Source organism: Phalacrocorax aristotelis, chromosome 13 (genome assembly GCF_949628215.1).
Source record: "Phalacrocorax aristotelis chromosome 13, bGulAri2.1, whole genome shotgun sequence".
In the NCBI taxonomy this organism is placed as follows: domain Eukaryota; kingdom Metazoa; phylum Chordata; class Aves; order Suliformes; family Phalacrocoracidae; genus Phalacrocorax; species Phalacrocorax aristotelis.
This window is the reverse complement of record NC_134288.1, coordinates 1,601,844-1,625,030: the sequence shown is the minus strand read 5'-3', so window position 1 is coordinate 1,625,030 and position 23,187 is coordinate 1,601,844. Positions and strand designations below refer to the sequence as shown.

Genomic DNA, 23,187 nt, shown 5'->3' with positions numbered 1-23,187 from the left:
GTCCAGTTCTGGGCGCCCCAGTTTAAGAAGGGCAGGGAACTGCTCGAGCAAGTCCAGCAGAGAGCTACGGAGATGGTCAGGGACTGGAGCACCTCCGTTATGAAGAAATGCTGAGAGACCTGGGTTTGTTCAGCCTGGAGAAGAGAAGGCTGAGGGGGGAATCTCATCAATGCTTATAAATATCTGACGGGTGGGTGTCAGGAGGATGGGGCTGCACCCAGAGCCTGCTGCTCAAGCAGGGGGTGGGACGGGATGATCTCCAGAGGGCCCTTCCAGCCCCTGCCATTCTGTGACTCTGTGGAAGGGAAGGGGCAGCTCGGCGGGTGGAAGGCAGGGCGCCCGGAGACCCGCCCGCCCCGCAGTGCCGGCAGCCCCGGCCCGGCAGCTCCCGCCCTCGCCAGGCGGGCTGGGGAACGCGGCCCTCGCGCTCCGGTGAAGTTCGCCCCGCTGCGGCCGCCGTAGCTCCCAGGCGGTGTCGGGAGGCGGCGGCGCAGTGCGGGGGCTCCTGGGAGATGTAGTCTGTCCGGGCGGCCCGGGGCATTGGCGCCCTTTTCTCCGGCGCCGCCCGGGAACTACAGACGGCGGCGGTCGGTGCCTGCCGCAAGAATGGCGGCTCCCTTGGTGCTGGTGGTCCTGGTGGCCGTGACGGTCCGGGCCGTGCTCTACCGCTCCACCCTCGCTGCTTTTATCTCCGAGCGCGTGGAGGTGGCGTCCCCGTTAAACGCCTGGAAGCGAGGTGAGGCCCGGGCAGCCCGAGCCGGGGCGCCGCTCTCGGCGGCGCGGCGGAACGGGCCAAGGCCCGCGGGGGTGGCGGAGAGGGGCCGGGGCGCGGCCGCTCGCCCAGGGCTGGCTGGGGACCCCGGGGCCGGGAGCGCCTCGGCGGGCGGGAGCCTGTCCCCGGCCCGGCGCCGGGCTGCGCAGCGCCCCGCGGGGAGTGGGCCGGGCTGCGGCCCCGGGGCTGCGGCCGGGCCCCTCCGCTCCCGGCCCCGGCCGAGAGGCACGGTCGTGGCAGCTGTCCCCGAGGGGAAGCGAGTGTTCGACAGCTGCGAGAGGCGGGACGGACGCGGGGCGACGGCAGGAGGACGGGGGTTTAGCAGCTGGCTCGGCTGTACTCGTACAAACCGGTTGTGTCACAGCTGCCCATAAAATGGAAGAATGACAAAATCTGGCGCTGAAGGAGTAGTTTCAGCGGTCTTGAATAAGGTGGTTTTTATTACGCTTTAACTGCACGAGCCCTGTCCCATGGTGTAACGTGACTTCTTGGTTCCCAGCTCGTGCAGAGCTATTCACCGTTTCATTTTCCTTGTTCAGTTTGTGGCTCCACACGTTATTACCAACATGATTCAAATTCGCTTCTGAAGTCACAGGTACAGTTTAATCGAGGGTTTTTTGTGGCATTCATGTCTATAGCATGTGAGCCTCTTAGGAACCTTAATTTATTTTACAGACAGGCCTTTGGGAAAATAATATCCAGTTATGCAGGTAAAATTATTTGCACTTTTGGGGTGGAAAGCAGTGGCACAGAGTAATAAAGATTAGAGGCGTGAATGCATTTGATGAGCTAAAGCCTCTGCTCCATAGTGTGTAGCACTTCACAGTTCATAGTTTCAAGATATAGCTACCAAAAATTCCCTTGCAGCAATGGATACTTTCTGAATCTCACCTTACAACATCAAGGTAGGCATCAAGAGAGTAAGGAGCACGGTTAGGATCACCTTGAAAACTCTGGGCTGTCACACAGGAGCTCTGTGGCAGAGACAGAATCCACTCCTCCAGCATATTGCTGAACTGAGAAGCTCTTGTTGCTTCCTGCAGTCTCCTGCCTCATTTCCCACTGCACAAATGGACCTATTTCCCATAGCTTTTTTTCACTGCATGCGCTGCTGGATCCCCAGGGAACCTTTGTGCTCAGTGAGGTGGAGATCCTATGCAAAAGCATGTGCGTGCATTGCAGCACAAGCTGTAATTCCATGATTGCAAAGAATCTGAATTAAAGCTACAAAATATCAGAAAGTTTCAACAATGGACAAAGCTTTTAGCTTTGCCTGGTAATATGTATTCATTTTTGCTCTTCTATTGTGGCTTTGGACGTTTCAGGTCTCTCTACATCTAATTAAGCAAAATGGTTCAAACTGTATATTATGTTATGATTTGTCCTCTTAGAATTAAGTGTTTCTCCAATGTAGGTAGCAGGTATCACATAATAGGTGACTTAAAATCAGTGGCTAACAAACATGTGATTTATACGTAAAGTGCAAAATGTTTCAGCTGTGACATTTTTAGCCGAAAAAAATAAATAATTACAACTGACCAGTTACAAAAAGAATTTTGCATGACAGAAGTACGAAGACAATCAATTCTAGCTGGTTGTTGGCTTTGTGAGATTTTGTGTCGCCCATTCAGATGGCAAGTCAATGTGAGAGTCTTCTGAGCATGGATGTTTTCAAAACTATAGTTTTACCATCATGAGATTTTTCTCTTCCCACATTACAGGATTCTAATGCAGGGGTTTTGTATGTTTCAGTGGTCGAAGGATTAGCTCTGCTGGATTTAGGGGTCTCGCCATATTCTGGAGCTATTTTTCACGAGGTCAGTATGCATGCATTGTTTTAAATTATATTCAGGTGGCAAGTTTCTTAGTCTTATTGCTCCTGGATTAGCAAAGGTGGGGGACCTGTCTTACTGCAAAGACTTTAGAGAACTTGGAGTCATGTAGTTGACCGTGTAGTAGTTGTAAATGTAGTGATGAGCACAATGAGGAAATGCAGTTCATCACAAAAAAACTCGTTGTTGTGCAGATGATAGGCATCATAATATTTATTACTGCATAAGGAGAGTCTGAAATAGGGGAAATCTGTAATAAGTAAAATACTCTCTTCACGTCCAGATGTCTCTGTCAGCAGAGGTTGGAGCAGGGAGAGACAGTGTCATTGTGAGTCTGAAGACAATTTTACTGGATAGCAGCATCTTGAGTTACTGCCTTTGCAGAAATATTAACATTAGCACAAGAACACAGTACACTTATTCCTCATCTTAAACACACATTGTTCCTCCAACGAGCTGGACTTGGCACTGCAGGTGGGGTCTCACCAGTGCGGAGCAGAGGGGCAGAATGCCCTCCCTCAACCTTCTGGCCACGCTGCTTTTGATGCAGCCCAGGATACGGTTGGCCTTCTGGGCTGCAAGTGCACATTGTTGGCTCATGTCCAGCCTTTCATTCACCAGTACCCCCAAGTCCTTCTCCGCAGGGCTGCTCTCCATCCCTTCGGCACCCAGCATGTATTGATACTGGGGATTGCCCCAACCCAGGTGCAGCACCTTGCACTTGGCCTTGTTGATCCTCCTGAGGTTCTCACAGGCCCACCTCTCCGGCTTGACAGGTCCCATTCAGAGAGACCTAGACCTTCTGGTGTGTCAACTGCACTGCTCAGCTTGGTGTCACGAGCAAACCTGCTGAGGGTGCACTCAATCCCACCGTCTATGTCATTGATGAAGATACTAAACAGTACTGGTCCCAGTACAGACCCCTGAGGGATGCCACTCATCACTGGTCTCTATCTGAACATTGAGCCATTGAATGCTACCCTCTGGATGTGACCATCCAGCCGGTTTCTTATCCACCGAACAGTCCACCCATCAAATCCATATCTTTCTAGTTTAGAGAGAAGGATGCTGTGGGGGACTGTGTCAAAGGCTTTACAGAAGTCCAGAGATATGACATCCTTAGCTCTTTCTTTGTCTACTGATATAGTCACTCCATTGTAGAAGGCCACTAGGTTGGTCAGGCAGCACTTGCCCTTGGTGAAGCCCAGAAGTGCCGTATCTACACGTGTTTTGAACACCTCCCGGGATGGTGACTCCACCACCTCTCTGGGCAGCCTCTTCCAATGCCAGAACACTCTTTCAGTAAAGAAATTTTTGTAATATCAGTCTAAACCTCCCCTGATGCAGGATGAGGCCATTTCCTCTTGTCCTATCACTAGTGACTTTGGAGAAGAGACCAACCCCCACCTCGCTACAGCCTCCTTTCAGGCAGCTGCAGAGAGCGAGAAGGTCTCCCATCAGGCTCCTCTTCTCCAGGCTAAACCCCCCCTGCTCCCCCAGCCGCTCCCCAGCACACTTGTGTTCCAGACCCTGCCCCAGCCCCGCTGCCCTTCTCTGGACACGCTCCAGCCCCTCAAGGCCCTTCTTGTCCCGAGGGGCCCAAAACTGAACGCAATATTCAAGGTGTGGCCTCACCAGTGCTGAGCACAGGGGGATGATCACTGCCCTACGTGCTCTTCCTCTTACCCTAGAAGGGAAAAGCTATGGGAGTAAGAGGATGATAGGACTATAGTCCTACCACTTAATGTTTTTAGCATGCTTTCTTCTTTTTGCTTTATAAAAGACTCATCTAAACAACAGGCTAAACAATGAAACAAGCTATGTAGGAAATACTTTCAAAAGTAATCTGAAAAAATAGATTATTTAGAAAAAATTATTTTTTAAAGCTATTCTTTATATGCTTCCTATTGTAGCTCTACCACTAAACTACTAGAATTGAAAAGTTGGAATAGAATATAATTTTCAAAGTTGATGGTGTCTTTTATAAAGTGTATTGAGAGCTTTGCAAGGAAAGAGACCAGTAAGTGTGCTTTGTTTGATCACTTTACTCTGAAGTAACAGCTTTGTAGAAGGGGCTAAGGAAAATTGCCTTTTGTAGTCTCTCATAGTAGTGCTACATTTTTCTCATCAAATTGCCAGTTGTTTTATCTGGACAATATTTGATGTGGGTTTCCCTTCTGCTCTCTTTTAGACCCCGCTGATAATATATCTCTTCCACTTCGTGATTGAATATGCTGAATTGGTGTTTATGGTAAGCGTTCCTGTGCTTGAAAAGTCCCATTCTGTGAAATGCTGAGCATGACTTTCCTTTTACCCTGCTAGAATCAGGGACCTTCAGCCTCCCTGTAGTTCAGATTCCTGCTGAGCTCAGTTTAATTAGAAAGGCAGCTTTGCCTGTACAAACCCACGTTCAGGCTTTTCCCTTGTTCCACATATTCGTTCTTTTTTGTGAGTTCTTGGTTAGGTAAGTACCCCTGCAGAGGGACAGGAAGCTGGCATTTGATTTCAAATTTCAAAGGTTACCTCTTAAAGGTCAGAATATTTTTCCCCCCTGCCTAATCCCTGCACTGCAGTGTTTCTCACTAAAACCCACTGCCAAACCCCAGGCCTGCAAAGAGAGCACAAACGGGTTAGTCCTCCAAATGTCTCTTGTAAACTGTTCTCTGAGTTCTGCATAATTCAGAAGGACAGAAATCATATAGCTGGCTGCACATGCCACCTGGTGGAGCCTCTCTCCCCAGACCCCTGCCGGGCAGGTCTCATGCAGAGCTAACAGCCATCTGCGTTGTGCTTGTGCTGATTGTTCAGATGACCACACTGCTGCATGGTAACTTTGGGGCAGCTCCAAGGCACTGTCATGCTGGATTAACGGACAGGTGGGTTTAGCCAGCTGGGCACTGTCCCAGTGGTGCCTGTGCTCTGATTAGACCAGTGATTCTATTACCCTCACATGCTTTCCCCTTAATTCCCCATTCTTCTGTTTTGTAAATGTTAATATCTTTGATACAGCTCATGGCTTCAAGGCTAAACAGTGGTGTGTGAGCGCAGTGTTCAAATCAGCAGTCTAGTGGTTTTAAAGCTTGTTTTTTCTTCTCGTGAGCTGAGTCAGATCAGAATCTTTATTCAGCACTGCAGTAGTGTCCAATATCTTTTTCTCTGTTTATTTTGCTTACAGTCAGTCTGTCTATGCCTTGCTTTTTTAGATAACTGATGTGCTAACTGCTGTTGCCCTTTACTTGGCCATTCAGGACTTCAACAAAGTTGTGGTAAGCTGACTTGCCAGTGTTGCTGATCCTCTTCACCCAGCAAGTATAAATATCTTGTACCAAGGAAAACGCATGCCAGACGATGCAGTATCGACCAGCCCTTGTTGCAGTAAATCTGATCGTATCTGGGTGATCAGCAGGAATAGGGACTGAATGTGGTAGACAGCAGAGGTATTTGAAGTTTTGTTGTGGCAGTACTACTGTATGAAACAAATTAGTGTCCGAGCTCCCACACTGCACTTGACTGCTGGTCACTCCAAAAGGAGTATAAAGAATTTGAGATGTCTGTGAGAATGCAGTAGCCAGTGAAATGCAGACAAGTCTAGGGTTATGGTACACAAGATGGGATGTACTGAAAAACCACCCTCAGTTGTGGCAGCTTGCAGTAGGCAGGCTTTAATTACTGGCCTATGGATTTGGCAAGACTTTTGGCAAGACTTGAGCGCTCCCTTTTCTCACCTCTGCTCCTGCTACAATCTTCTGTACATTTTGTAGCTAGAGCCTGGAGTGTTTTACCCTGAACATGGTTTGTGTTTGCACACAGTATGAGTGAACACACAGACTGGAAACGTGTAAAGGAAGGAATAAACCTTCCAAGGATGCTGAGGTGACATAAATCGTTCTGCTGAGCAAGGTGAAAGTCTGACACCAAATATTACTTGTTCCCTTCAAATTATAAGTACAAGTATTTCTAGGCAAGTGATTCTTCCCAGCTCTCTCTTACAAGTAGCTCGAAGAACATTTTGTGTAAGCAACGCTGTCTAAGCTCTCTAAGATCCTGGGGGGGGCAGTGATTCAGTATCAGCATGAACAGGGAGGCTGTATTTTCTACAGCATCTGTGTGGTCTTCCATCCAGCTACATACTTGCTTCTTGTCTTCTGAGGTTGAAGAAATAACTCATGATAAAACTGCAGATGTGTAAAAATCCTGCATGTGAGTTACTGTGCTCATTGAGGATTTATTGCCAGCATCTCTCTCCTTCTGTCTCACCATGACATAGTTCAGTAGGTTCATAATTCAGATTTCTTTTTTGTCTCCCTAGAGAGCATCATAGAACAAGATCAATTAAGGGGAGAGATCTTGTGTCCCTAAAGGAGACTTGGCGTAGCATTATCCATCTTCAAAGTAACAAAGACTGCATGCTTCTGTGACTTGGTGTCTTAGGGGCTTGTATGTTGAACAGTGAATTTATAGTCAACTTTTCATTGGAGATTCAGACAAGCTTTAGGAAGATTGAAAGTATTGAACTCTAGCGTGGTGAATTCACCGTCAGCTGTGTCAAGAGTTAGACACTTTCTCATGACTTCCACTTCAATTGTTAAGTATTTGGGAAAAGAGGGGGTTTTTTGTTCTGTTTGTACAACACATCACATGAGTTTTGGCTCACGCTTAAGGCTTATATATACTGTTCCACAGTAAGGGAAATCCTAAGTTATAAGAAATAATTACTTTCTTCATCTGACAGTCTTTGGTCATTCTCCCTTGTTCAGTTCAAAAAGCAAAAGCTCCTGATAGAACTGGATAAATATGCACCCGATGTGGCTGAACTCATCAGGACACCCATGGAAATGCATTACATCCCCCTCAAGGTAGCACTATTGTAAGTATTGCTTTCTGTAGGCTGCCGTAGGCTGCATTGGTTCCTCAGCTCCCTTTGTGTTTTATTTGTCTGATTTGGGGCTTCAATATTTGTTGAAGATTTTTTTTTCTCCCCAGAAATTCTGGATTTCCAATTATACATAAAAATCCCCCCAGCTCTGAATACTTATTTTGAAAGGGAGAAGCAGATGCTTTTCCAGATGTTTGTTGCCAACAAGCAAATTCACTCAGGCCCTCTAAGTCAGGCTCAACAGCGTAAGGTCATTAATTTGGTAACAAGAATCTTCTGTCTGCACAGATCACATTCCCATTTATTTTGCCTGTATGCCAATTTCATCAAAACTGATGCCTCCCAAATGTCTCAGGTGTCTTTCTCAAAAGTTAGGAGAATTTTTAAGCAAACAAAATGTTTGCTGAATATCACAACTTGAATATCCCAGAATTGCTTATAAAAATTTAAAGATATTTTCAGGTTGTCGTTTTAATAATGTCATGTCTTGGTGTTCCTCTGTATACTAAACATTTTTTTTTAATTTCAGAAAGCTTCAACTAAAATAAATAATATAAAAGCAAGGTACTTAATATCAAAGAATTATTTTTTTTCTTGGGGTTTTGACATGAGTAAATTATCACCTGAATTATTCTGTGTCAGAGAGAGTTTTCCATTAGATAAGTTGTTATTTTTTCTTATTTTCATACGACTTTTGTAAAATGGTAAATCCCACAGGGCAAGAAAGGCAGAGTGTGTAAATTGCAGGCTTGTATTTGACGTGGTTGCACACTACCACAGCAAAGTTGGCATTAAGTTGTACCTATGCTGCCATAGGCTGTCTCTCTGGAAACACAGCAAAAAGCCAGACTTGGACTGAGAGAAGCAGGAAAAGAAATAATTAGGAAATCATCAACCCTGTCTACTCGCTCTGATGATTGGTTTAATTAGTAGCAAGGCTGAACAATACATTATCTTGCTTATTGTATTGGTAATCCTTCCTAACATTTTTCTGCGCTTTTGAGGTTATTGCAATTCTCATTTCCAAACGGAGCTGGCATCCTTACCGGCTAAAGTGTGGCTGCATTCTGGAAAGTAAAGGTCTTTGGAATTTGCTGTCTTTCCGTAATTCCAATTAAAATATGCCAGATTTTCATAGCTGGTGAGTTTTGTGCTCAGATTGCGTCGTGGAGAACATAAATGATTGCTCTGCCATAGCAGGAGTGTGCAGGTGCAATTGGGTTGGGGGAAACTGCTAATGTCTCAGGATTTGTTTCCATCTTGCCATCTTCTTATTTTTATTACTTTCTCAGAGTCGGTAAATGTGAGTAGCAGAAAGAGTTTACTTTGGTCTCAATATTCCTAGGTCTGACTGAATAAATGTTTCTGCAAAGCAAGGAGCATTTTTGGTAGTCATTTTCTAGGATAGAACTTGCACTTTAGACATCTTCCATCTCCTTTTCTCCAGTGTGTACTCCCTGTGGCACTGTGTCTAAGGCTACAACCCTCCGATCTCTTTTCTGCTCCAGGCTAAAGAACCTGTTTAGCTGAATTAATTTGGTGATGAGAGGATCCCATCAAATGTGAATAAACAAAAAGAAATGGCAAATTGCATCTGTTTTTCCTTTGAATGTCTAATTAGATGGTATCTCCTTTGGATGGCATGAATGTAACTCGAGTTTTGCTCTTTTTCAGCTATCTGTTAAACCCCTACACTGTGATGTCTTGTGTGGCAAAGTCCACCTGTGCCATCAACAATACTGTCATTGCATTCTTCATTTTAGCTACGATAAAAGGTAATACAATGAAGAAAAAAATGGTTCCTTATGTCTTTCTATAAAGATTAGAAAATTAGCAGAAACTAAATCAAGGTAGAACTTTACAAATATGATTGCTCCAAAGATTTCATTGAAGCACATCAGAAACGGGGACTGGAGCAAGGTCAGAGTTCTACCTGAAATCACAAGAGATCGAGAGACTTTCTGGTCAAGTCAGAACTTGCTTTCATCTCAGTGTACCAAGGAGTTTAATCTCTAAAAACTGACCCCTTTTCCTGGATGACTTTGAATGGTTTTCTGTTTATGAAGAAATGAATGTCTATGTGCAGGAGGACATTAATGCTCTGCTGCACTTTCTTTTGTACATGAATATGCACTTGTATGTTGTATACAATTTATTTGCAAAATGTATCTTGAACTCTTATTCAAAAGCAAGCAGTTGCCTGCAGCTGTTACTTGGCATTCACCCACGGTTGTAACCTTGGTTTGAAATTAGCTAATTGAGCTTTGGGGAAGCAGAAACAGTAACCAAGGACCCATACCGGCACAGCTGAATAGATTATGACAGAACAGCTGTTTGATTCATTTTGTGCATAATGCCAGGTTTCTGTTTCTTTTATGACTCTCCGGTGCTGAAGTCTTTTAGCATATGTGGTTTGTACTCGTCACGTAAGTTTTAGGGGTTCTGTGCTGGGTCAGAGAAAAGGTCAGTCTGATCTCGTCTCCAGCAGTGGCCAGACCCAGACATTGTGAAGAAAGCTGATACAGGTTGTTTTTATTAGTGTTTCCAGAAGAAAGTTTTTCTCCAATTACTGTCTAATTGAGGCAGGAGGAGTTTTGATGTAAAAGCATTTGCAAAAGCAAGCGAGTGGGGACTGTTTGGTTAAACTGATTTTTGGCTGATCACTGATAGCATAAGACGAATAGTTCAGTCACAGACAAAACTGTAGTGGCTGTCCCCTGTGTTTTCTCCCTGACTGGGAGTGTGGCAGCCTCTAGGTTTTAAAGTGGGTGAAGAAAGGATATCAGAGTGTGACTATGATTCCTGGGTACCAGTTCTTTAGATCTGTGCAGAGGGATAGGGAGGTTTCTGCCCAGGAGAGTGTAGTTGAAGAATGGAGAGGCTCATCACCAGCTAACCCTATATTTTCTTTTTCAGAAGGTGGAAGCAGAGGGAGGTTTACCAAGTGTTTGATATTAGTAGGCTGACAATTAGTCCAGTGCACTAATGCACAGGATTCTTGCTGTCTAAGCCGTATTTTTACAGATGACTTCCATCAAGTGACATAAGACTAAAAGCTATAACCAGGCTACTGCACTGGGTGCTTGTATTTTTGTTGTTTATCCTGGGACCTTTTGGACTTGATTTCTAGTTGTCGTGGTTCAGCCTCAGTCGGCAGCTAAACACTGCGCAGCCACTCGCTCACTCCCCCCACCCCTGTGGGACGGGTGAGAGAATCGGAAGGACAAAAGCACAAAAAAAACTTGTGGGTTGAGATAAGAACAGTTTAATAATTACAATAAAATAATAATTATAATAAAAATAATTACTATGGTAATAATAACAATAATTATAATATAATAAAAAGGAAGAGGGAAAAAGGGAAAAAACCAGAAACACAAACGACACAACCACTCACCACCCGCCAACCGACGCTGCCCGTCCCTGAGCCACGATTGCTGCCTCCCTCCCCCCCCAGCCAGCCCCTCCCAGTAACATACTGGGCATGACGTTACATGATCTGGAATATCCCTTTGGCCAGTGTGAATCTGCTCTCTCAGCTGTGCCCCCTCCCCTCCCAGCTGCTTGTGCACCCGGCAGCGCGTGGGAAGCTGGAAAAGCCCTTGACTAGTACAAGCACTGCCCAGCAACAACCAAAACATCGGTGTGTTATCAACATTGTTTTCATACTAAGTCCAAAGCACGGCACTGTGCCAGCTGCAGGGAAGAAAATTAACTCTATCTAACCTTGGGCAAGGTGAGTACTCAGCACTTAGCTCAACCTGAGACAGCTCAAATAAAGCTTCAGCAATAAAGGCATTCATAATTTTAAGACCACTTGGAAAAGCTGTGCTAATCCTTTCTATGCCTCAGTTTTGGTATCCGTAAAGTAGGGCTAATGCCACTTCATTCCTTCAGCTGCAGACTTTCGCTTGCTCTCTTTCTTAGAGCTTTGCTGAGGGCCCTGACACATGGGGGTGATGAGGTTATCCAGCATGCCCAGTATAACAGCTGTTTCGTGCAGATATGACTTACATGAATGCGTTCCCACGCATAAACAGCAGCCAGCGTGGTCTATATATAGACTGACTTACATGAATCTCTGTATGTGAATGATAGGAGATACAAATCAGTCAGCAGTTCTTTATTGTGGGAGAATTATCTTGCTATGAGTCATTCGCTGTTCAAAATGTTCAGAATGTTCAAAAAAGGACACTCTCCAGTCCCATTCTGCTAAAAACACTCTTAAGAGGTGTTCAGATATTTGTAAAGCCCCTGCAGAGGGCTATGCGTTTCTTCCCATTTGGACTTCCTGTCTATAAGGCAGTTTATTAAATGTTCCTTACCAATTAACATATTTTTGTTTCTTTGCAGGTAGCGCATTCCTCAGTGCTGTGTTTCTGGCCTTAGCAACATACCAGTCACTCTACCCTCTCACATTGTTTGCTCCAGCACTCCTTTACCTTCTACAGGTACATGATTTCTGACTGTTGGTACCTGTCGTCTTCTTGTAGCTGTGCAGGGACGGCCCTTAGCTATTGAGAGGGGAGTTGGGCATATCCTGAGTTTTAGAAAAAGTGACTTTCCTCAAGCCATGGGAAGTTTGAAGCCTTAATGGGGATGCCTGAGCGTGGAGAAAAGGGAGCAGAAATTAATCTGCAGAACTGGCTGGTGTTTAGCTTGCCTGAAGTAAGTGCTGTTCTTTGTGTCATGTGAATAGCAATGAGGATTTTAGACCTGGAGATGATGAATGAGGAGCTGTACGTCTGAATCACTCGAACTTGGAAATGCTGATTTGGAGTTCGTTGGCAAAACGCATGTGCTTGTGAAAGTTGCTGGTTTTCCTTTCTCCCTCCCCACGAGCAGGACCCCAGAATTCCAGCAGGGCTGGCCTTGGTCTTTTAGGGGTACGCAATGCCTCACTGCTCCAGGCAAAACTAGCCCAGCAGGAGGCTGCTGGGCACATCTGCAGGCAGGGGTAGGGTTTAAAGCTGCGGCAGCAATTTGCTAGTGAGTGGATTGATGACCGGTTTGCCTGCATGCTTCCCATGCTTCCCACTGGTCTCTCTCTTAGCTCTCACGCTGATGCTGTAAACAGTGACTTAACTGAGAGTCCAAATTACAATGCACTTAATGAAAACTGATCATTTGCTAGTCTTATTCTGATATGGGAGCAAGGTGAGGCTGTGACCACTAGCAGAGGACTCTCATCCCAGTTCACAGATCACTTGGTGATCATTTTTATTTTTGCCAATCTGAAAGTCCTGCTATTGAGTGTTTTGCCAGTCTTTCTGGATGCCTCTTTCTTGTCCCCCTCATGATTTTTTAGCTCATCTTAACTACAGGCTCATTACAGCCTATTCTCAAATACCTGAGCTTCAAAAGAGAAGGGAGAGTCAGTTCTAGCCCATTTTCTTGCCCTGACTATCTGACATGAATATCTCTTACTTTTTTTCAGAAATTTTATTATTATTACTCTTTGCAAGACAAGAACTTCTGCAGAGTCAGTGTTGATTTTTCAGTTTGATAATTTTTAGGAGCATTTCTTCTCTTTTAACTTTAGTCAGAGTAAAGTGGCACTAAAGTACAAGCATTGTGTTCACAAGCAACAAGTGATTTGATATGCGAATGCCTAATTTGCAGCTTTTGAAGGGGATCACGCTAGTGTGTGTTCTTTTATCCAGATTTGTAAATACAGAATTAAATATCTTTTTCTCCAGCACTTTCCAATCTGTCCTGCCAAAAATTCTTGGTAAACTTGCTTATCTTGTTCCAGCAAGTGGTGTTAAACACCCTATGACTGAGAAAACAGAGCATGCTTTACACAGAGCCCACATCAGTTAGAGCTGGCGCTCTGTGCCTCTGCCAGCAAAAGCCCTAGTACCGAATGGAAGAGCTACATCACTGACTTGGAGCTGCAGAATTCTGAGCATTTCCCAAAGCGGTTTGCTCCTGTGTGTATATGAATACAGACAGGGGACTTCTTGGAGTGAGATACCCATATGTCATGTTATGTGACAAGGGCTTGTGGTTGACCTGTCAGGACATGTAGCAGTGGCAGAACTGCAGCAGTTGTCTCTGTCTGAGGAGGTAACCTTTCATAGGGGCTCCTTTGTGCTTAGGAACCCACTGGATGTCCTCTTTCCCTGATGGCAGCAGAGCACGAGTGCCAGGCTTTGTGGTGGGGACCTGGCATCACAGGATGGTGGGTCGTGGAGCAGGGCTCTCGGTCACGCAGTTGATGTGGGTTCATGTAGTAGAAGTAGAAGGCTGCAGAATAGTATTGCAAACATCTAAGATACAAGTGTAGCTGTGAGGAGGTGTATGTAAATCTCACACTGAGTGCGTGAGACTTGTCTTGCTGCAAGCAGAAATGACCAGCTTAGCTACTGTATTTTTAAGCACGGTTCTGGAAACATGTACGATGTGTATGACTTAGTTGGCCAGAGTGAAGAACATCAAGCAAATTGTGCTTGAGGACTGCTCCTTCCAGTTCCGTAGTGCCAGTGTTTGATGCTTTCTTTCATTGATTTAAAATGATGTACTGAACACTCAGGCTTTCTTGTGGCTTTTGACCTGATATCTGCCTGCTTGTATTTCACTTTTAGCGTCAGTTCATACCAATAAAACTGAAAAGTAAAAGCTTCTGGCTCTACACCATGCAGTATGCAGCCCTGTACCTGTGCAGCCTGGTGGTGATCATCTGCCTCTCCTTCTTCCTCCTCAACTCCTGGGATTTTATCCCATCTGTTTATGGGTTTATGTAAGTATAAGGATAATAACTGTTTTTTCTTTCTAGCCCCCCTATGCTGTTTGTCATGCATCACACACAGGTGCCCCGCTTGCTGTCCTAAGGAGTGTGTGATCTGTGTTTTTTCTGGCAATGCAAGAAAAGAAAGAGTGTGTGGAGGAGAGCCGGCATTAGCCAACTTCTGTTAATTAAGTAACAGCAAGAATTATAGAAGACAGGAGATGTTTTCCACTGAGTTGGTTGGAAAAAAATTAGATTGTTGAGCTACCATGGCTGTGAAATTTTTGTCTCTGGAGAAATGTCTGCTTGGGAATGGTTTAAATCCTGCTGGGGCATAGGGAAGGATTAGTCCCTTTTCCCTCCAGGTTTTTACCCCTTTAGTTTCTTTTCCACGGATTTAAAATGTAGGTCCTCCATCCAGTAGCACACGATGATTAATTAATGAAACAGAAGTAGGGCAGTGAAAACCAACCATTTTAAATGTTACCATTTAAAAATGTTACCTTGACTTTTCTTTTCAAATTTCAGCCTTTCTGTTCCAGATCTGACACCCAATATTGGCCTTTTCTGGTACTTCTTTGCAGAGATGTTTGAACACTTCAGTCTTTTCTTCGTATGCGTGTTTCAAATCAATGTGTTCTTCTACACCATTCCCTTGGCAATAAAGCTAAAGTAAGTATGTTTCTGTGCTAGGTTTGTTTTTTTTTTTACACTCAGTTGTCCAGTGGAAGTTTATAAGGTGGCATCAGATGTCTGGATCTACAAGCCTGAAAAAGATAGGGTTTTTTAACATCCTCATTTTCCAAAGTTTCAATTTTTATTCCTCTTAAACAGAATGAGTTGTGCTCTGCTATGCAACCAATGTGTTACAGGCATCAAAAAAGGGAGCGGAAATTTAGGCTATAGAGGTGCCTGTTCCCTGCCAACAAAAGCCAGTGTAGTCAGAAAGCAAGAACTCTTGGCTGGAACGTCCAAGTTCTTTATTGTCAGAAAAAAAGTGAAAACCTGGGGACGTTCCTAGCAGACTGCACTGACGTTACCCTTCTTTGTGATAAAAACACCCATTAACGTGCCTGGATTCTCAGTGATGATCCTGTTGTCTTGGAATGGATACAGACATCACAACATACCAGGGAGATAACTGTGGGCTTTAGAGAGGAGGTGCTGATTGATTTTTGGTGAATGAGACAGAGTGGGGGAAGAGCAGCCCAGATGACCAACTGTATCAGTGTATGTTGAGGTGAGGCACGAAGCTTCTGTGGGAGGGCAGTGAGCAGATCTGCGTCCCCTTACACTGCTTATCTGCAGAGCAACTCAGTATGCCCCACCCAGCACTCGGAGGCTTGTGTGGAGAGAACAGGGGTACAAGCACCTCTTTGAGCCTATCCCACAGTACATCTGTGCCCTTGCTGATATTTATTTCCAGTTTCCAGAAACCCTACTGCATCCTCTTATCCTTTGTGTCTTATCCCTTCTAGGGAACACCCTGTGTTCTTCATGTTTGTCCAGATCGCAATCATTTCTATCTTCAAGTCCTATCCCACTGTGGGAGACATTGCACTGTACATGGCCTTCCTTCCAGTCTGGAACCACCTTTACAGATGTAAGTTCTTTGTGTTTGATTGTTCCTTATCTGGAATGGGAAAGGGCCTGTCCAATAATTGTCACCACTAAACCAAACCAGGCTCGTGTTTGCAGGCTCTTGTAGCCTCCCTGGGGTGTCTGGAAGGAGTCTTGATTTTTCTGGTGATACAGTGTCTAATGTGTCTTTATGACGAGGGTTGAAATTGGTCAAGGAGGGAATTTTCACTTGTACCTTATCTTCCCCCTCCTTCCAAGTTGTTCTGAAGATTAACTTTTTAGTAAGAGCCTTTTACAGTCCTGCACAAGGGGTGTGGCTTATTTAAAGTACAGCCATCCTTCAAATGCTTCACTTCCATTTAAGGCTGTGTAATTTGAACACTTCTCCTTCAATTGGTGAGTCCCCCAGCCTTAAAATCCTGCACCTTGCAGTGGTTCTTTGTTTTGCACCTGCTTGTTTTTCTTAGGTGAAAGTAACTGAATTACTCCAAGCTGTTGACCATTTTTTTTCTTAAATGCTTCGTAAAGAACCTCTTTAACTCTTTAAATCACCAGAGAGCTTCCTGATGATTTAGAAACTCAGTCTCTAGAGTCTGCCTCCCTGGGGAGATTTGGAAGCACTGTGTTTTTCCTGGTGTTTCTTGCTTAAATCAACAGCTTTGACCAACCCTGCCAGGTTTCCAGGCCTTTTACTGCAGTCTTCTCTAACCCAGGCCAAGTGTGTTTACAGACAGCTAGCCTGCCTGATGTCAGGAGGTATAATCAGGAGTCGAGAGGCTTGGAGACCATCTGCTCTATTAGTTTCAGAGTAAGGAAAGCTGAGGCCAAAGCAGCTGTGATAAAACAGGGCAGGAAGCCCCACGCTAGCCCTGAGCATGTCGCAGCCATAGCAGGTAATGTACTTCTGAGAAATCCTGATACGGCATAATTCAGCTGCACATTCCAAGCATGCAGATAAGGGGAGTATGACCAGTGAGAGGGACAGCCATCTGTCACATGCTCCCGCCCCCCAGTGAGTGAATAGACCTACTGAACAAGAAGTTTAAAAAGGTAGGTGTGAGCAGGTTTGGATGTGACAATGCTCTTAAGATGTCAGATAGCTCCCTTCAACTGCAAAATAATCGGGAGTCTTTCAATTGCCTTCAGGGACATTGGCTGAGATATAGCCAAGTGCAGCAACACAAGTGCCTGGATGAATTATAATACTGCTGCCAAAGGACAGGCATAAATAGTTCACAGAAAACAAAATCTCTTCTGGCCTAGTAGTTCCTAGATCTTTTAGAAAAAGTTGTGCTTGTTTTTTGTCCATCTGACACATACTCACACAAATAGATTCTTGCCACACTTGCACCTCCCAAGGTCATGTGTTTGTCAACACATTTGGCCTACATGAGTTTCCTCCTTTTATAGTGTTTTCATTTACTTACAATTTCCCAAGAAAGAATCTCTTTTCTTATGTACCACAGGTTCATTTTTTCCCTTTGTCATCAGCTTGACAAGGCTAGGGAATGGCATGTTCTGCTCTCTGAATCGTGATGCTGGTGGAAAGGCCGTCCTCAAAACTGCTAGTTTCTGTAGCGTAGACACCAAAAATCCAAAATCCTGCGAGGAAGAATGTTTGGAAGCAGGACCTAGAAAGAGAGAGCTACAGATGAGCGTTTCACGCTCAAGCCAAGGCAGAATTATTTATTTTAAAGGGAAATGTAGTGGATTTCTTATAAAGGCTAGCCAGGAGATTGGTAAAGCAAACTGTGGAAGATGATTGGAGAGAAGTATGTGTTGGCAAGTGCCCTCCCCCTCTGCACATACCCTAAATACCATTGCTGGTTGTGTGAGCATGGCTGCTCAATAGTGCATCATTTTAACAGCTTGGTTTTCTTTTGCAGTCCTCCGGAACATCTTCATCCTGTCATGTGTGCTCATTGTCTGCTCCCTCCTGTTCCCTGTTCTGTGGCATCTATGGATTTATGCAGGAAGTGCCAACTCCAATTTTTATTACGCCATCACGTTGACTTTCAACATAGGGCAGGTTAGTAGGGCGAGGCAAACAAGGCCACACTTTGGGTAGGTCATTGGACTGGGTGTCCTGTCAGCAACAGTGAATTCTGCAGGATGTGTCTGGCTCTCTGCATCCTGTGCCATCCTGCATAGCAGCTTCCTGCCTCTCCTTGCTCCAGCTGAAACCTGCCTAGTCCTCATCTTCTGGCACGCTAATGGGAAGGCGTTCTTGCAGTATTTGAGCTATAGCTTAACGATCCAGCTGGACTGTACTGCAAGTTACATGGTCTGTTGCTTGATAGCAGAGGACAAGCATTTCAGTGTGGCAGGACTAAGAGCACACACAAATGGAGAAGGTGACCTAAGAGGGGAAACGGAAAAAACACGGAGCAGCAGCAGTGCGGCCAAGCAACAGGCAAATGAGAACTGCCCATACACGGGGACATGGCACCAATTTTTCTGAGCATTATAGCTCACTGAAGCATAGGGTTGTGGGTACATGCAGGGTCCCAGTCGTGCCAGGCCTTGCTCTCCCAGGTATTCTAGACACATGACTTCAGGAGCCTTAGGGAAAGCAGAGCTTAGCACGCCTGGAGGATGGGATTTGATGTACAGAGCTGCTAGAACCTTTTCTAAGTCCTTCCTCTTCCCTGTGCTATTCCTTATGTCCCTACGCCCTGGGACAGTTTCACATGTGGGTGAAGAGAATGTTCATTTCATGTTAGAGTTGCTTTTATTTTGAATGTGCCTCAGCCATTTATGTTTGTCTGCTTCTCCTAAAACTAGAGGAGCAGTTTTGCCAAAGGCTGAAAATCACCTGCTTGTACATTCCCCGCCCCCTTGATAAATGAGGACAAACACCCATTCTGTAAGAGCAAAAAGAGACCCCATGCAGTGAGAGGGAGCGCACAGATACTGAAGGTGGGCTTATAGGAAATGGGGAGTGGTTCACTAGCTCTCTAACTACGTGTCTTGTTCTGGAATGAAAGGAGTAGTAAAACTTTAATTAGAGATGGCAGGTGTTGATATTCTAAGAGGATTTTATTTCGTACCTGAGAAAGTCATAGCGGATCCTGCAAGGTCTTGTGCTCTGCGTAAACGCAGAGCAAAAGTCTGCTTTCTGATTTCCTTGTGAGAAAGAACTAGCCCTCATCCCCACTAACCTCAACTCTTTCTTTTCCCATCAAGACATCTGCAGAGAAGTTTAGTTAAAAGTAAAATCAACCATATTGATACAGCACGTCAGTAGTCAGCCATGATGTTCAGCGTAACAAGCAGACAAAACAAGCATAGCTGTTTTCACTCTCCCTGGGCACCTCTACCCTTTTCTGTCTGTTCTCCTTCACACTTTCTCCTCTGACCTCAGCAGTCTGCAGCTCTATTTCTCTTTCCCTCAGTCTCCACCTGGTCCTCCATATCCTCCCATCCAGCTGCGGAACCTTCTCTGCAGCAGCTGTATTTTAATGGTAACCCAAGCAGGCTCTGGCTGACAGCCTGGGTCTCCCTCCCTCTGTCCCCTTAGCACTGCAGCGTGCTTCAGGTGAGGCTCTCCCTGGAGTGAATTCCCCAGGGAAGTGGATGAAGGCATTGTGCCAAAGTAATGCATAAAGTGCCATTGGGACATGAGGACAATAACTGCTAGCTTGGTCTGGCACTGAAAAGGTTTTCCACTTTAGTTATGTGATGCTGTTTCCAGAGGGAGGAGGTCAGCGGTCCTGGGGAAGGGCTAAATGACAAAAAGCACAACTGAGCCAGCAGGTCACTGCTTACAGCAGCCCAGCCTGCCCCTGCAGAAGCAGCGTGCCTGAGGTGGCTGCTTTAGAAAAACCACTGAGACCCACTCCTGTGTTCTCAGTGCTTTTAGGCAAGGGAGCAGTCACATTGTGGTGCCTCAGTACAACCAAAGTAGGGCTGAGGAGTGGAGGGACCTTGTCATTTCCACGTCAGGTTTCCACATTCGGGGCGGTTCTCTGCAAAGCACTTCAGCTGTGATTTCACACTACGGTGCGGCCGGTGGCAATACCAGTCTCAGGTACGCCCCTTGTCCCGAGCAACACGGGATGGTGCCAACATCCACGTGTGTGGCAGCATACCCTGACCTGGATCAGGGGAAAATCCGGGGGACAGGCAGCTCTGTTCACCATTTAAAGGGAGACAGCGTGCAAACATATACACAGGTTTGGCCGCCCCACAGAGTGGGCATGGCAGCACAGGGGTGGGAAGAAGATGCAGAAGTGATGGGGGTGGAAGAAGTGATTTTATCTGGTGTTGCTCCTGGATGTTGTACTGTGAAGCCACAGCCTTCACATTTCAGCTCTTTTCTTCACCCCTTAGCCTGGTAAGTATTATTTTGTTAAATTGCTAAAGCTTCTGTTAGCTAAGCTGGCCTGGGGAGCTGTGGTATTTCTTCTGCTGCCTGCAAGCTTCTTACCCTTTCTGAGTAGAAATGGCTGTTGAAAAACAATCACAATGTAAAAGTATTTAATAGCAATCAGCAGCAGGAGACTTTCAGCACTTGGGTTGAACTGCATGACAGTGCTTGCATGGAAGGAGTCCTGTGGGTGAGGCTGAGATGGTCTGTAAAGCTGTGGCACAGACCTACCATTGTCATGTATTTTAGCCAGTTTATGGAGATAGTGTGTCCTTAGCGGAGGTGTCTGTGAGAACACGCTGGTAGCACAACAAATAGATTAAAGTCTCCCTTGGCTTAATGCTGCAAGGTGATGGACAAGAAGTGTTCACAGGATCACAGTGTCTCCTTTCGCAAAGTGTGATGAACAGCCTAAGAACTTCTTAAACCCCTTCAGGGTCCATCACAAACACATGTCCCTTTTTATTCCTTGTCCTGAGGCGTCACTGATATGTCTGAACATCTCACTTCTGCAGATCCTGCTCATCTCAGATTATTTCTATGCCTTCCTCCGGCGGGAGTACTACCTCACTCACGGACTCCATTTGACAAGGCAAGATGGGACAGAGGCCATGCTTGTATTGAAATAAGGATTGTGCCCACCTTTCCCTGGGACATGAACCACTCTAAGGAACACGCAAAGCTTGGGGTATGTGGGGTGAGTGGTGAAGGTTCCCTGAATGTGGTGTGACTTTGGGTATGATACCTACTGAAAGAAAGGACTGAGGTGGTTCTGGGAATACCCTCCTGAGCTGTGGGCTCAGTGCAGAGACTGTAAGAGCTACAAGTACGAGCTGCAGTGCCTCCGTTGGACCATCTCCCTCCCCTCAGCTGTGCTTTTCACTGCGACCTCAGCCATCAGCTCTGGGCAGTCCAGCAGGAACTGGAGAAAGTGTCTGAGCTAAAACCAGGGCTGATTCTCTGGCCCAGAAAGAGCTCAGACCATTAACTGTTTACTTTCCTATCACTGCTTGTTGGAGATGTTTGCACCTCCTGGAAATATCCCCTTCACTGCTTTGACCGGTATGCTCCTGCTTGGCACAAGGTGATCTCTGGGTGCCTGGTGCCTAAGCCCTGGCTGCAGATGCCATTTCTTGGTTCTCCTAATGTTGCAGGATCTGGAAAAATCACATGTGCTCAGGCACAGTGGGTGCTTGTGAAACAAACGAATGCCCTGTTGGCAGAGGGACAGCTGAAGCTGCTGCCACAGGTAATAATGTTAGCGCTCAAACACTGGTAAGAACTGGAACTGGGGAGAAAGCAGGAGCAGGGTGGGTCCTGGGTAACTGCTGTTGAAGCAACACAGACACTTTCATGTCAGGAGGTGCACAGAGGCATTACAGGGTCTCAGAAGAAGGAATGCTACTGTGAACATCAACTCCTGCTGCTCCTTGTTTCTGTAGGGTAGCAAAGCTTGGCAATGCAGGGCTCACACTATACCGTTGTGGTCACCTGGGGCAGCAGCCTGGACGCAGAATGAGCAAGCTGCCCCCTGGGCTAGGGACCAGGGCGTGTCAAAATCTCCCGTTCAAGACCCCAGACCAAATCTAGGAGCCTCAGCGACTGTCATTGCGGAGTTGTCAGGCTCCAGGTGTTCCACAGCTGTTTAACGCTACAGGATATGTACTTCCCTGTGTTACCCTCTTGCAAGTGCGGTGATGGTGTCTTGTGGCTGTGTGCGGAGGACTCCCTTAAAGCACTACCCCTTGGTTGCCCCGCGGCTCTCCTCGGTGCTCAAATCTGCTCACTTCAGAGCTGCTGCCGCTGCTGACCCCACACATGTGACCCCCCGGGGACAATCCATCACACTGGCTCCTTGCTCTGCTGGTTGCATGGTGGCACTGAGAAGTGTCCGCAGTGTCAAAGGCTTCTTGCTGGTGTTGGGGCAGCCAGCTTCCCCACTGATCCCAAGAAAAATCCAAAGGGCTGGGAAAGTGACATCGAACCCAGACTGCACCTGGTACAGAGCAACTGAGAGACTGAGGTTCCCAGGCGGTTGTGTAAACAGCTCTTCTTTCTGGACAATTAAAACGTTTGCCTTACTGCACTGCTATTAGCGCTTTGGTGGGGGGTTGTAAATGCGAACACAGCTCAGCCCTCTGCGCTCCAGCCCGCCTGGGACAGGCCGTGCAGCAGCCCTGCGCCTCCGGCCGTGGCAGGAACACACGGAGCAGGGCTGCTCTGGGCTGCTGGCCGTGTGGCATGTCAAGGAGCATAATAAACTGCAAGTTTTAAACACCTCTTGTGTGCTCGCTCTGTGGTTGGGGAGGTCGGGGGAACACTGGAGGATGTGCCGGGGCTCTGGAAGGCACCAAGAGGCACATGGAGGGGACTTGAAAGCAAACACGGGTCTTTTGAGGGAAAACAATTGGCCCTGGGGCATGCTGTAGTCCACTGTGGTTTTAGGGAGTGCCAGCTGTGCAGGGTTCAACCCAACAGCAGTGTAAAAGAAAGTAAGAGGGTGAATAGCTGGGGCTATCCATTTCACAGCCCCTTTCTTCCCACAAAATAGAAAATAATTTACATATCAGGAGGTAGATAATGCTGATGGGAGGTGGCAGGACTGGGCCAAGGAGCCATGGGCAGCAGCTTCATCCTCGGTCTCTAGCAGCTGAATTGGTTCCTGTGCCTGTGCCCAGGCTCCCTGCTCCTGGTCACCCATGGCCCCCCCAAGGCTGCCTCCATCTGGGTCTCCCAGGTCCCAAGGTTGGACTCAGAAGCGGTCCTGAGAAGAGGTAATGGTGTGAGCACTGGGGGCAGAGGAAGAGCAAGGGACAGCGGCTTGGGCGCTGGCATGAAGGGACGGGGCAGGGTCAAGGGCAGGAGCCGGGGCAGAGGATGAGACAAGGGCAAGAGAAAGCCGGGGCAGGGGCAAGGCCCGTGCAGGGAAAGGGGCATTGGGAAGGAACAAGGGCAGAGGCAGGGATAAGGAGAAGGAAACAACGGGCAGAGGCAGGGACAGGAGCAGGGAAGGGGCAGGTGCACGGT

At 46.4% G+C, this 23,187-nt stretch overlaps 1 protein-coding gene across 2 annotated transcripts; it reads left to right on the top strand.

Annotated features, from left to right (window-relative positions):
- Positions 1-523: 523 nt before the first annotated feature.
- On the top strand, positions 524-22,437 carry PIGU (phosphatidylinositol glycan anchor biosynthesis class U). Of its 2 annotated transcripts, XM_075108548.1 has the most exons (12): positions 524-736; positions 2,525-2,589; positions 4,796-4,855; positions 5,808-5,870; positions 7,362-7,471; positions 9,155-9,255; positions 11,834-11,931; positions 14,068-14,222; positions 14,739-14,882; positions 15,689-15,813; positions 17,678-17,820; positions 20,676-22,437. In XM_075108548.1, the coding sequence occupies exons 1-12, from the start codon at positions 607-609 to the stop codon at positions 20,787-20,789; spliced, it is 1,308 nt and encodes a 435-aa protein (XP_074964649.1). In that variant the 5' UTR covers positions 524-606; the 3' UTR covers positions 20,790-22,437. The 2 variants fall into 2 exon arrangements, with proteins under 2 accessions (XP_074964649.1, XP_074964650.1); XM_075108549.1 differs by lacking the exon at positions 5,808-5,870.
- The last annotated feature ends 750 nt before the right edge of the window (positions 22,438-23,187 follow it).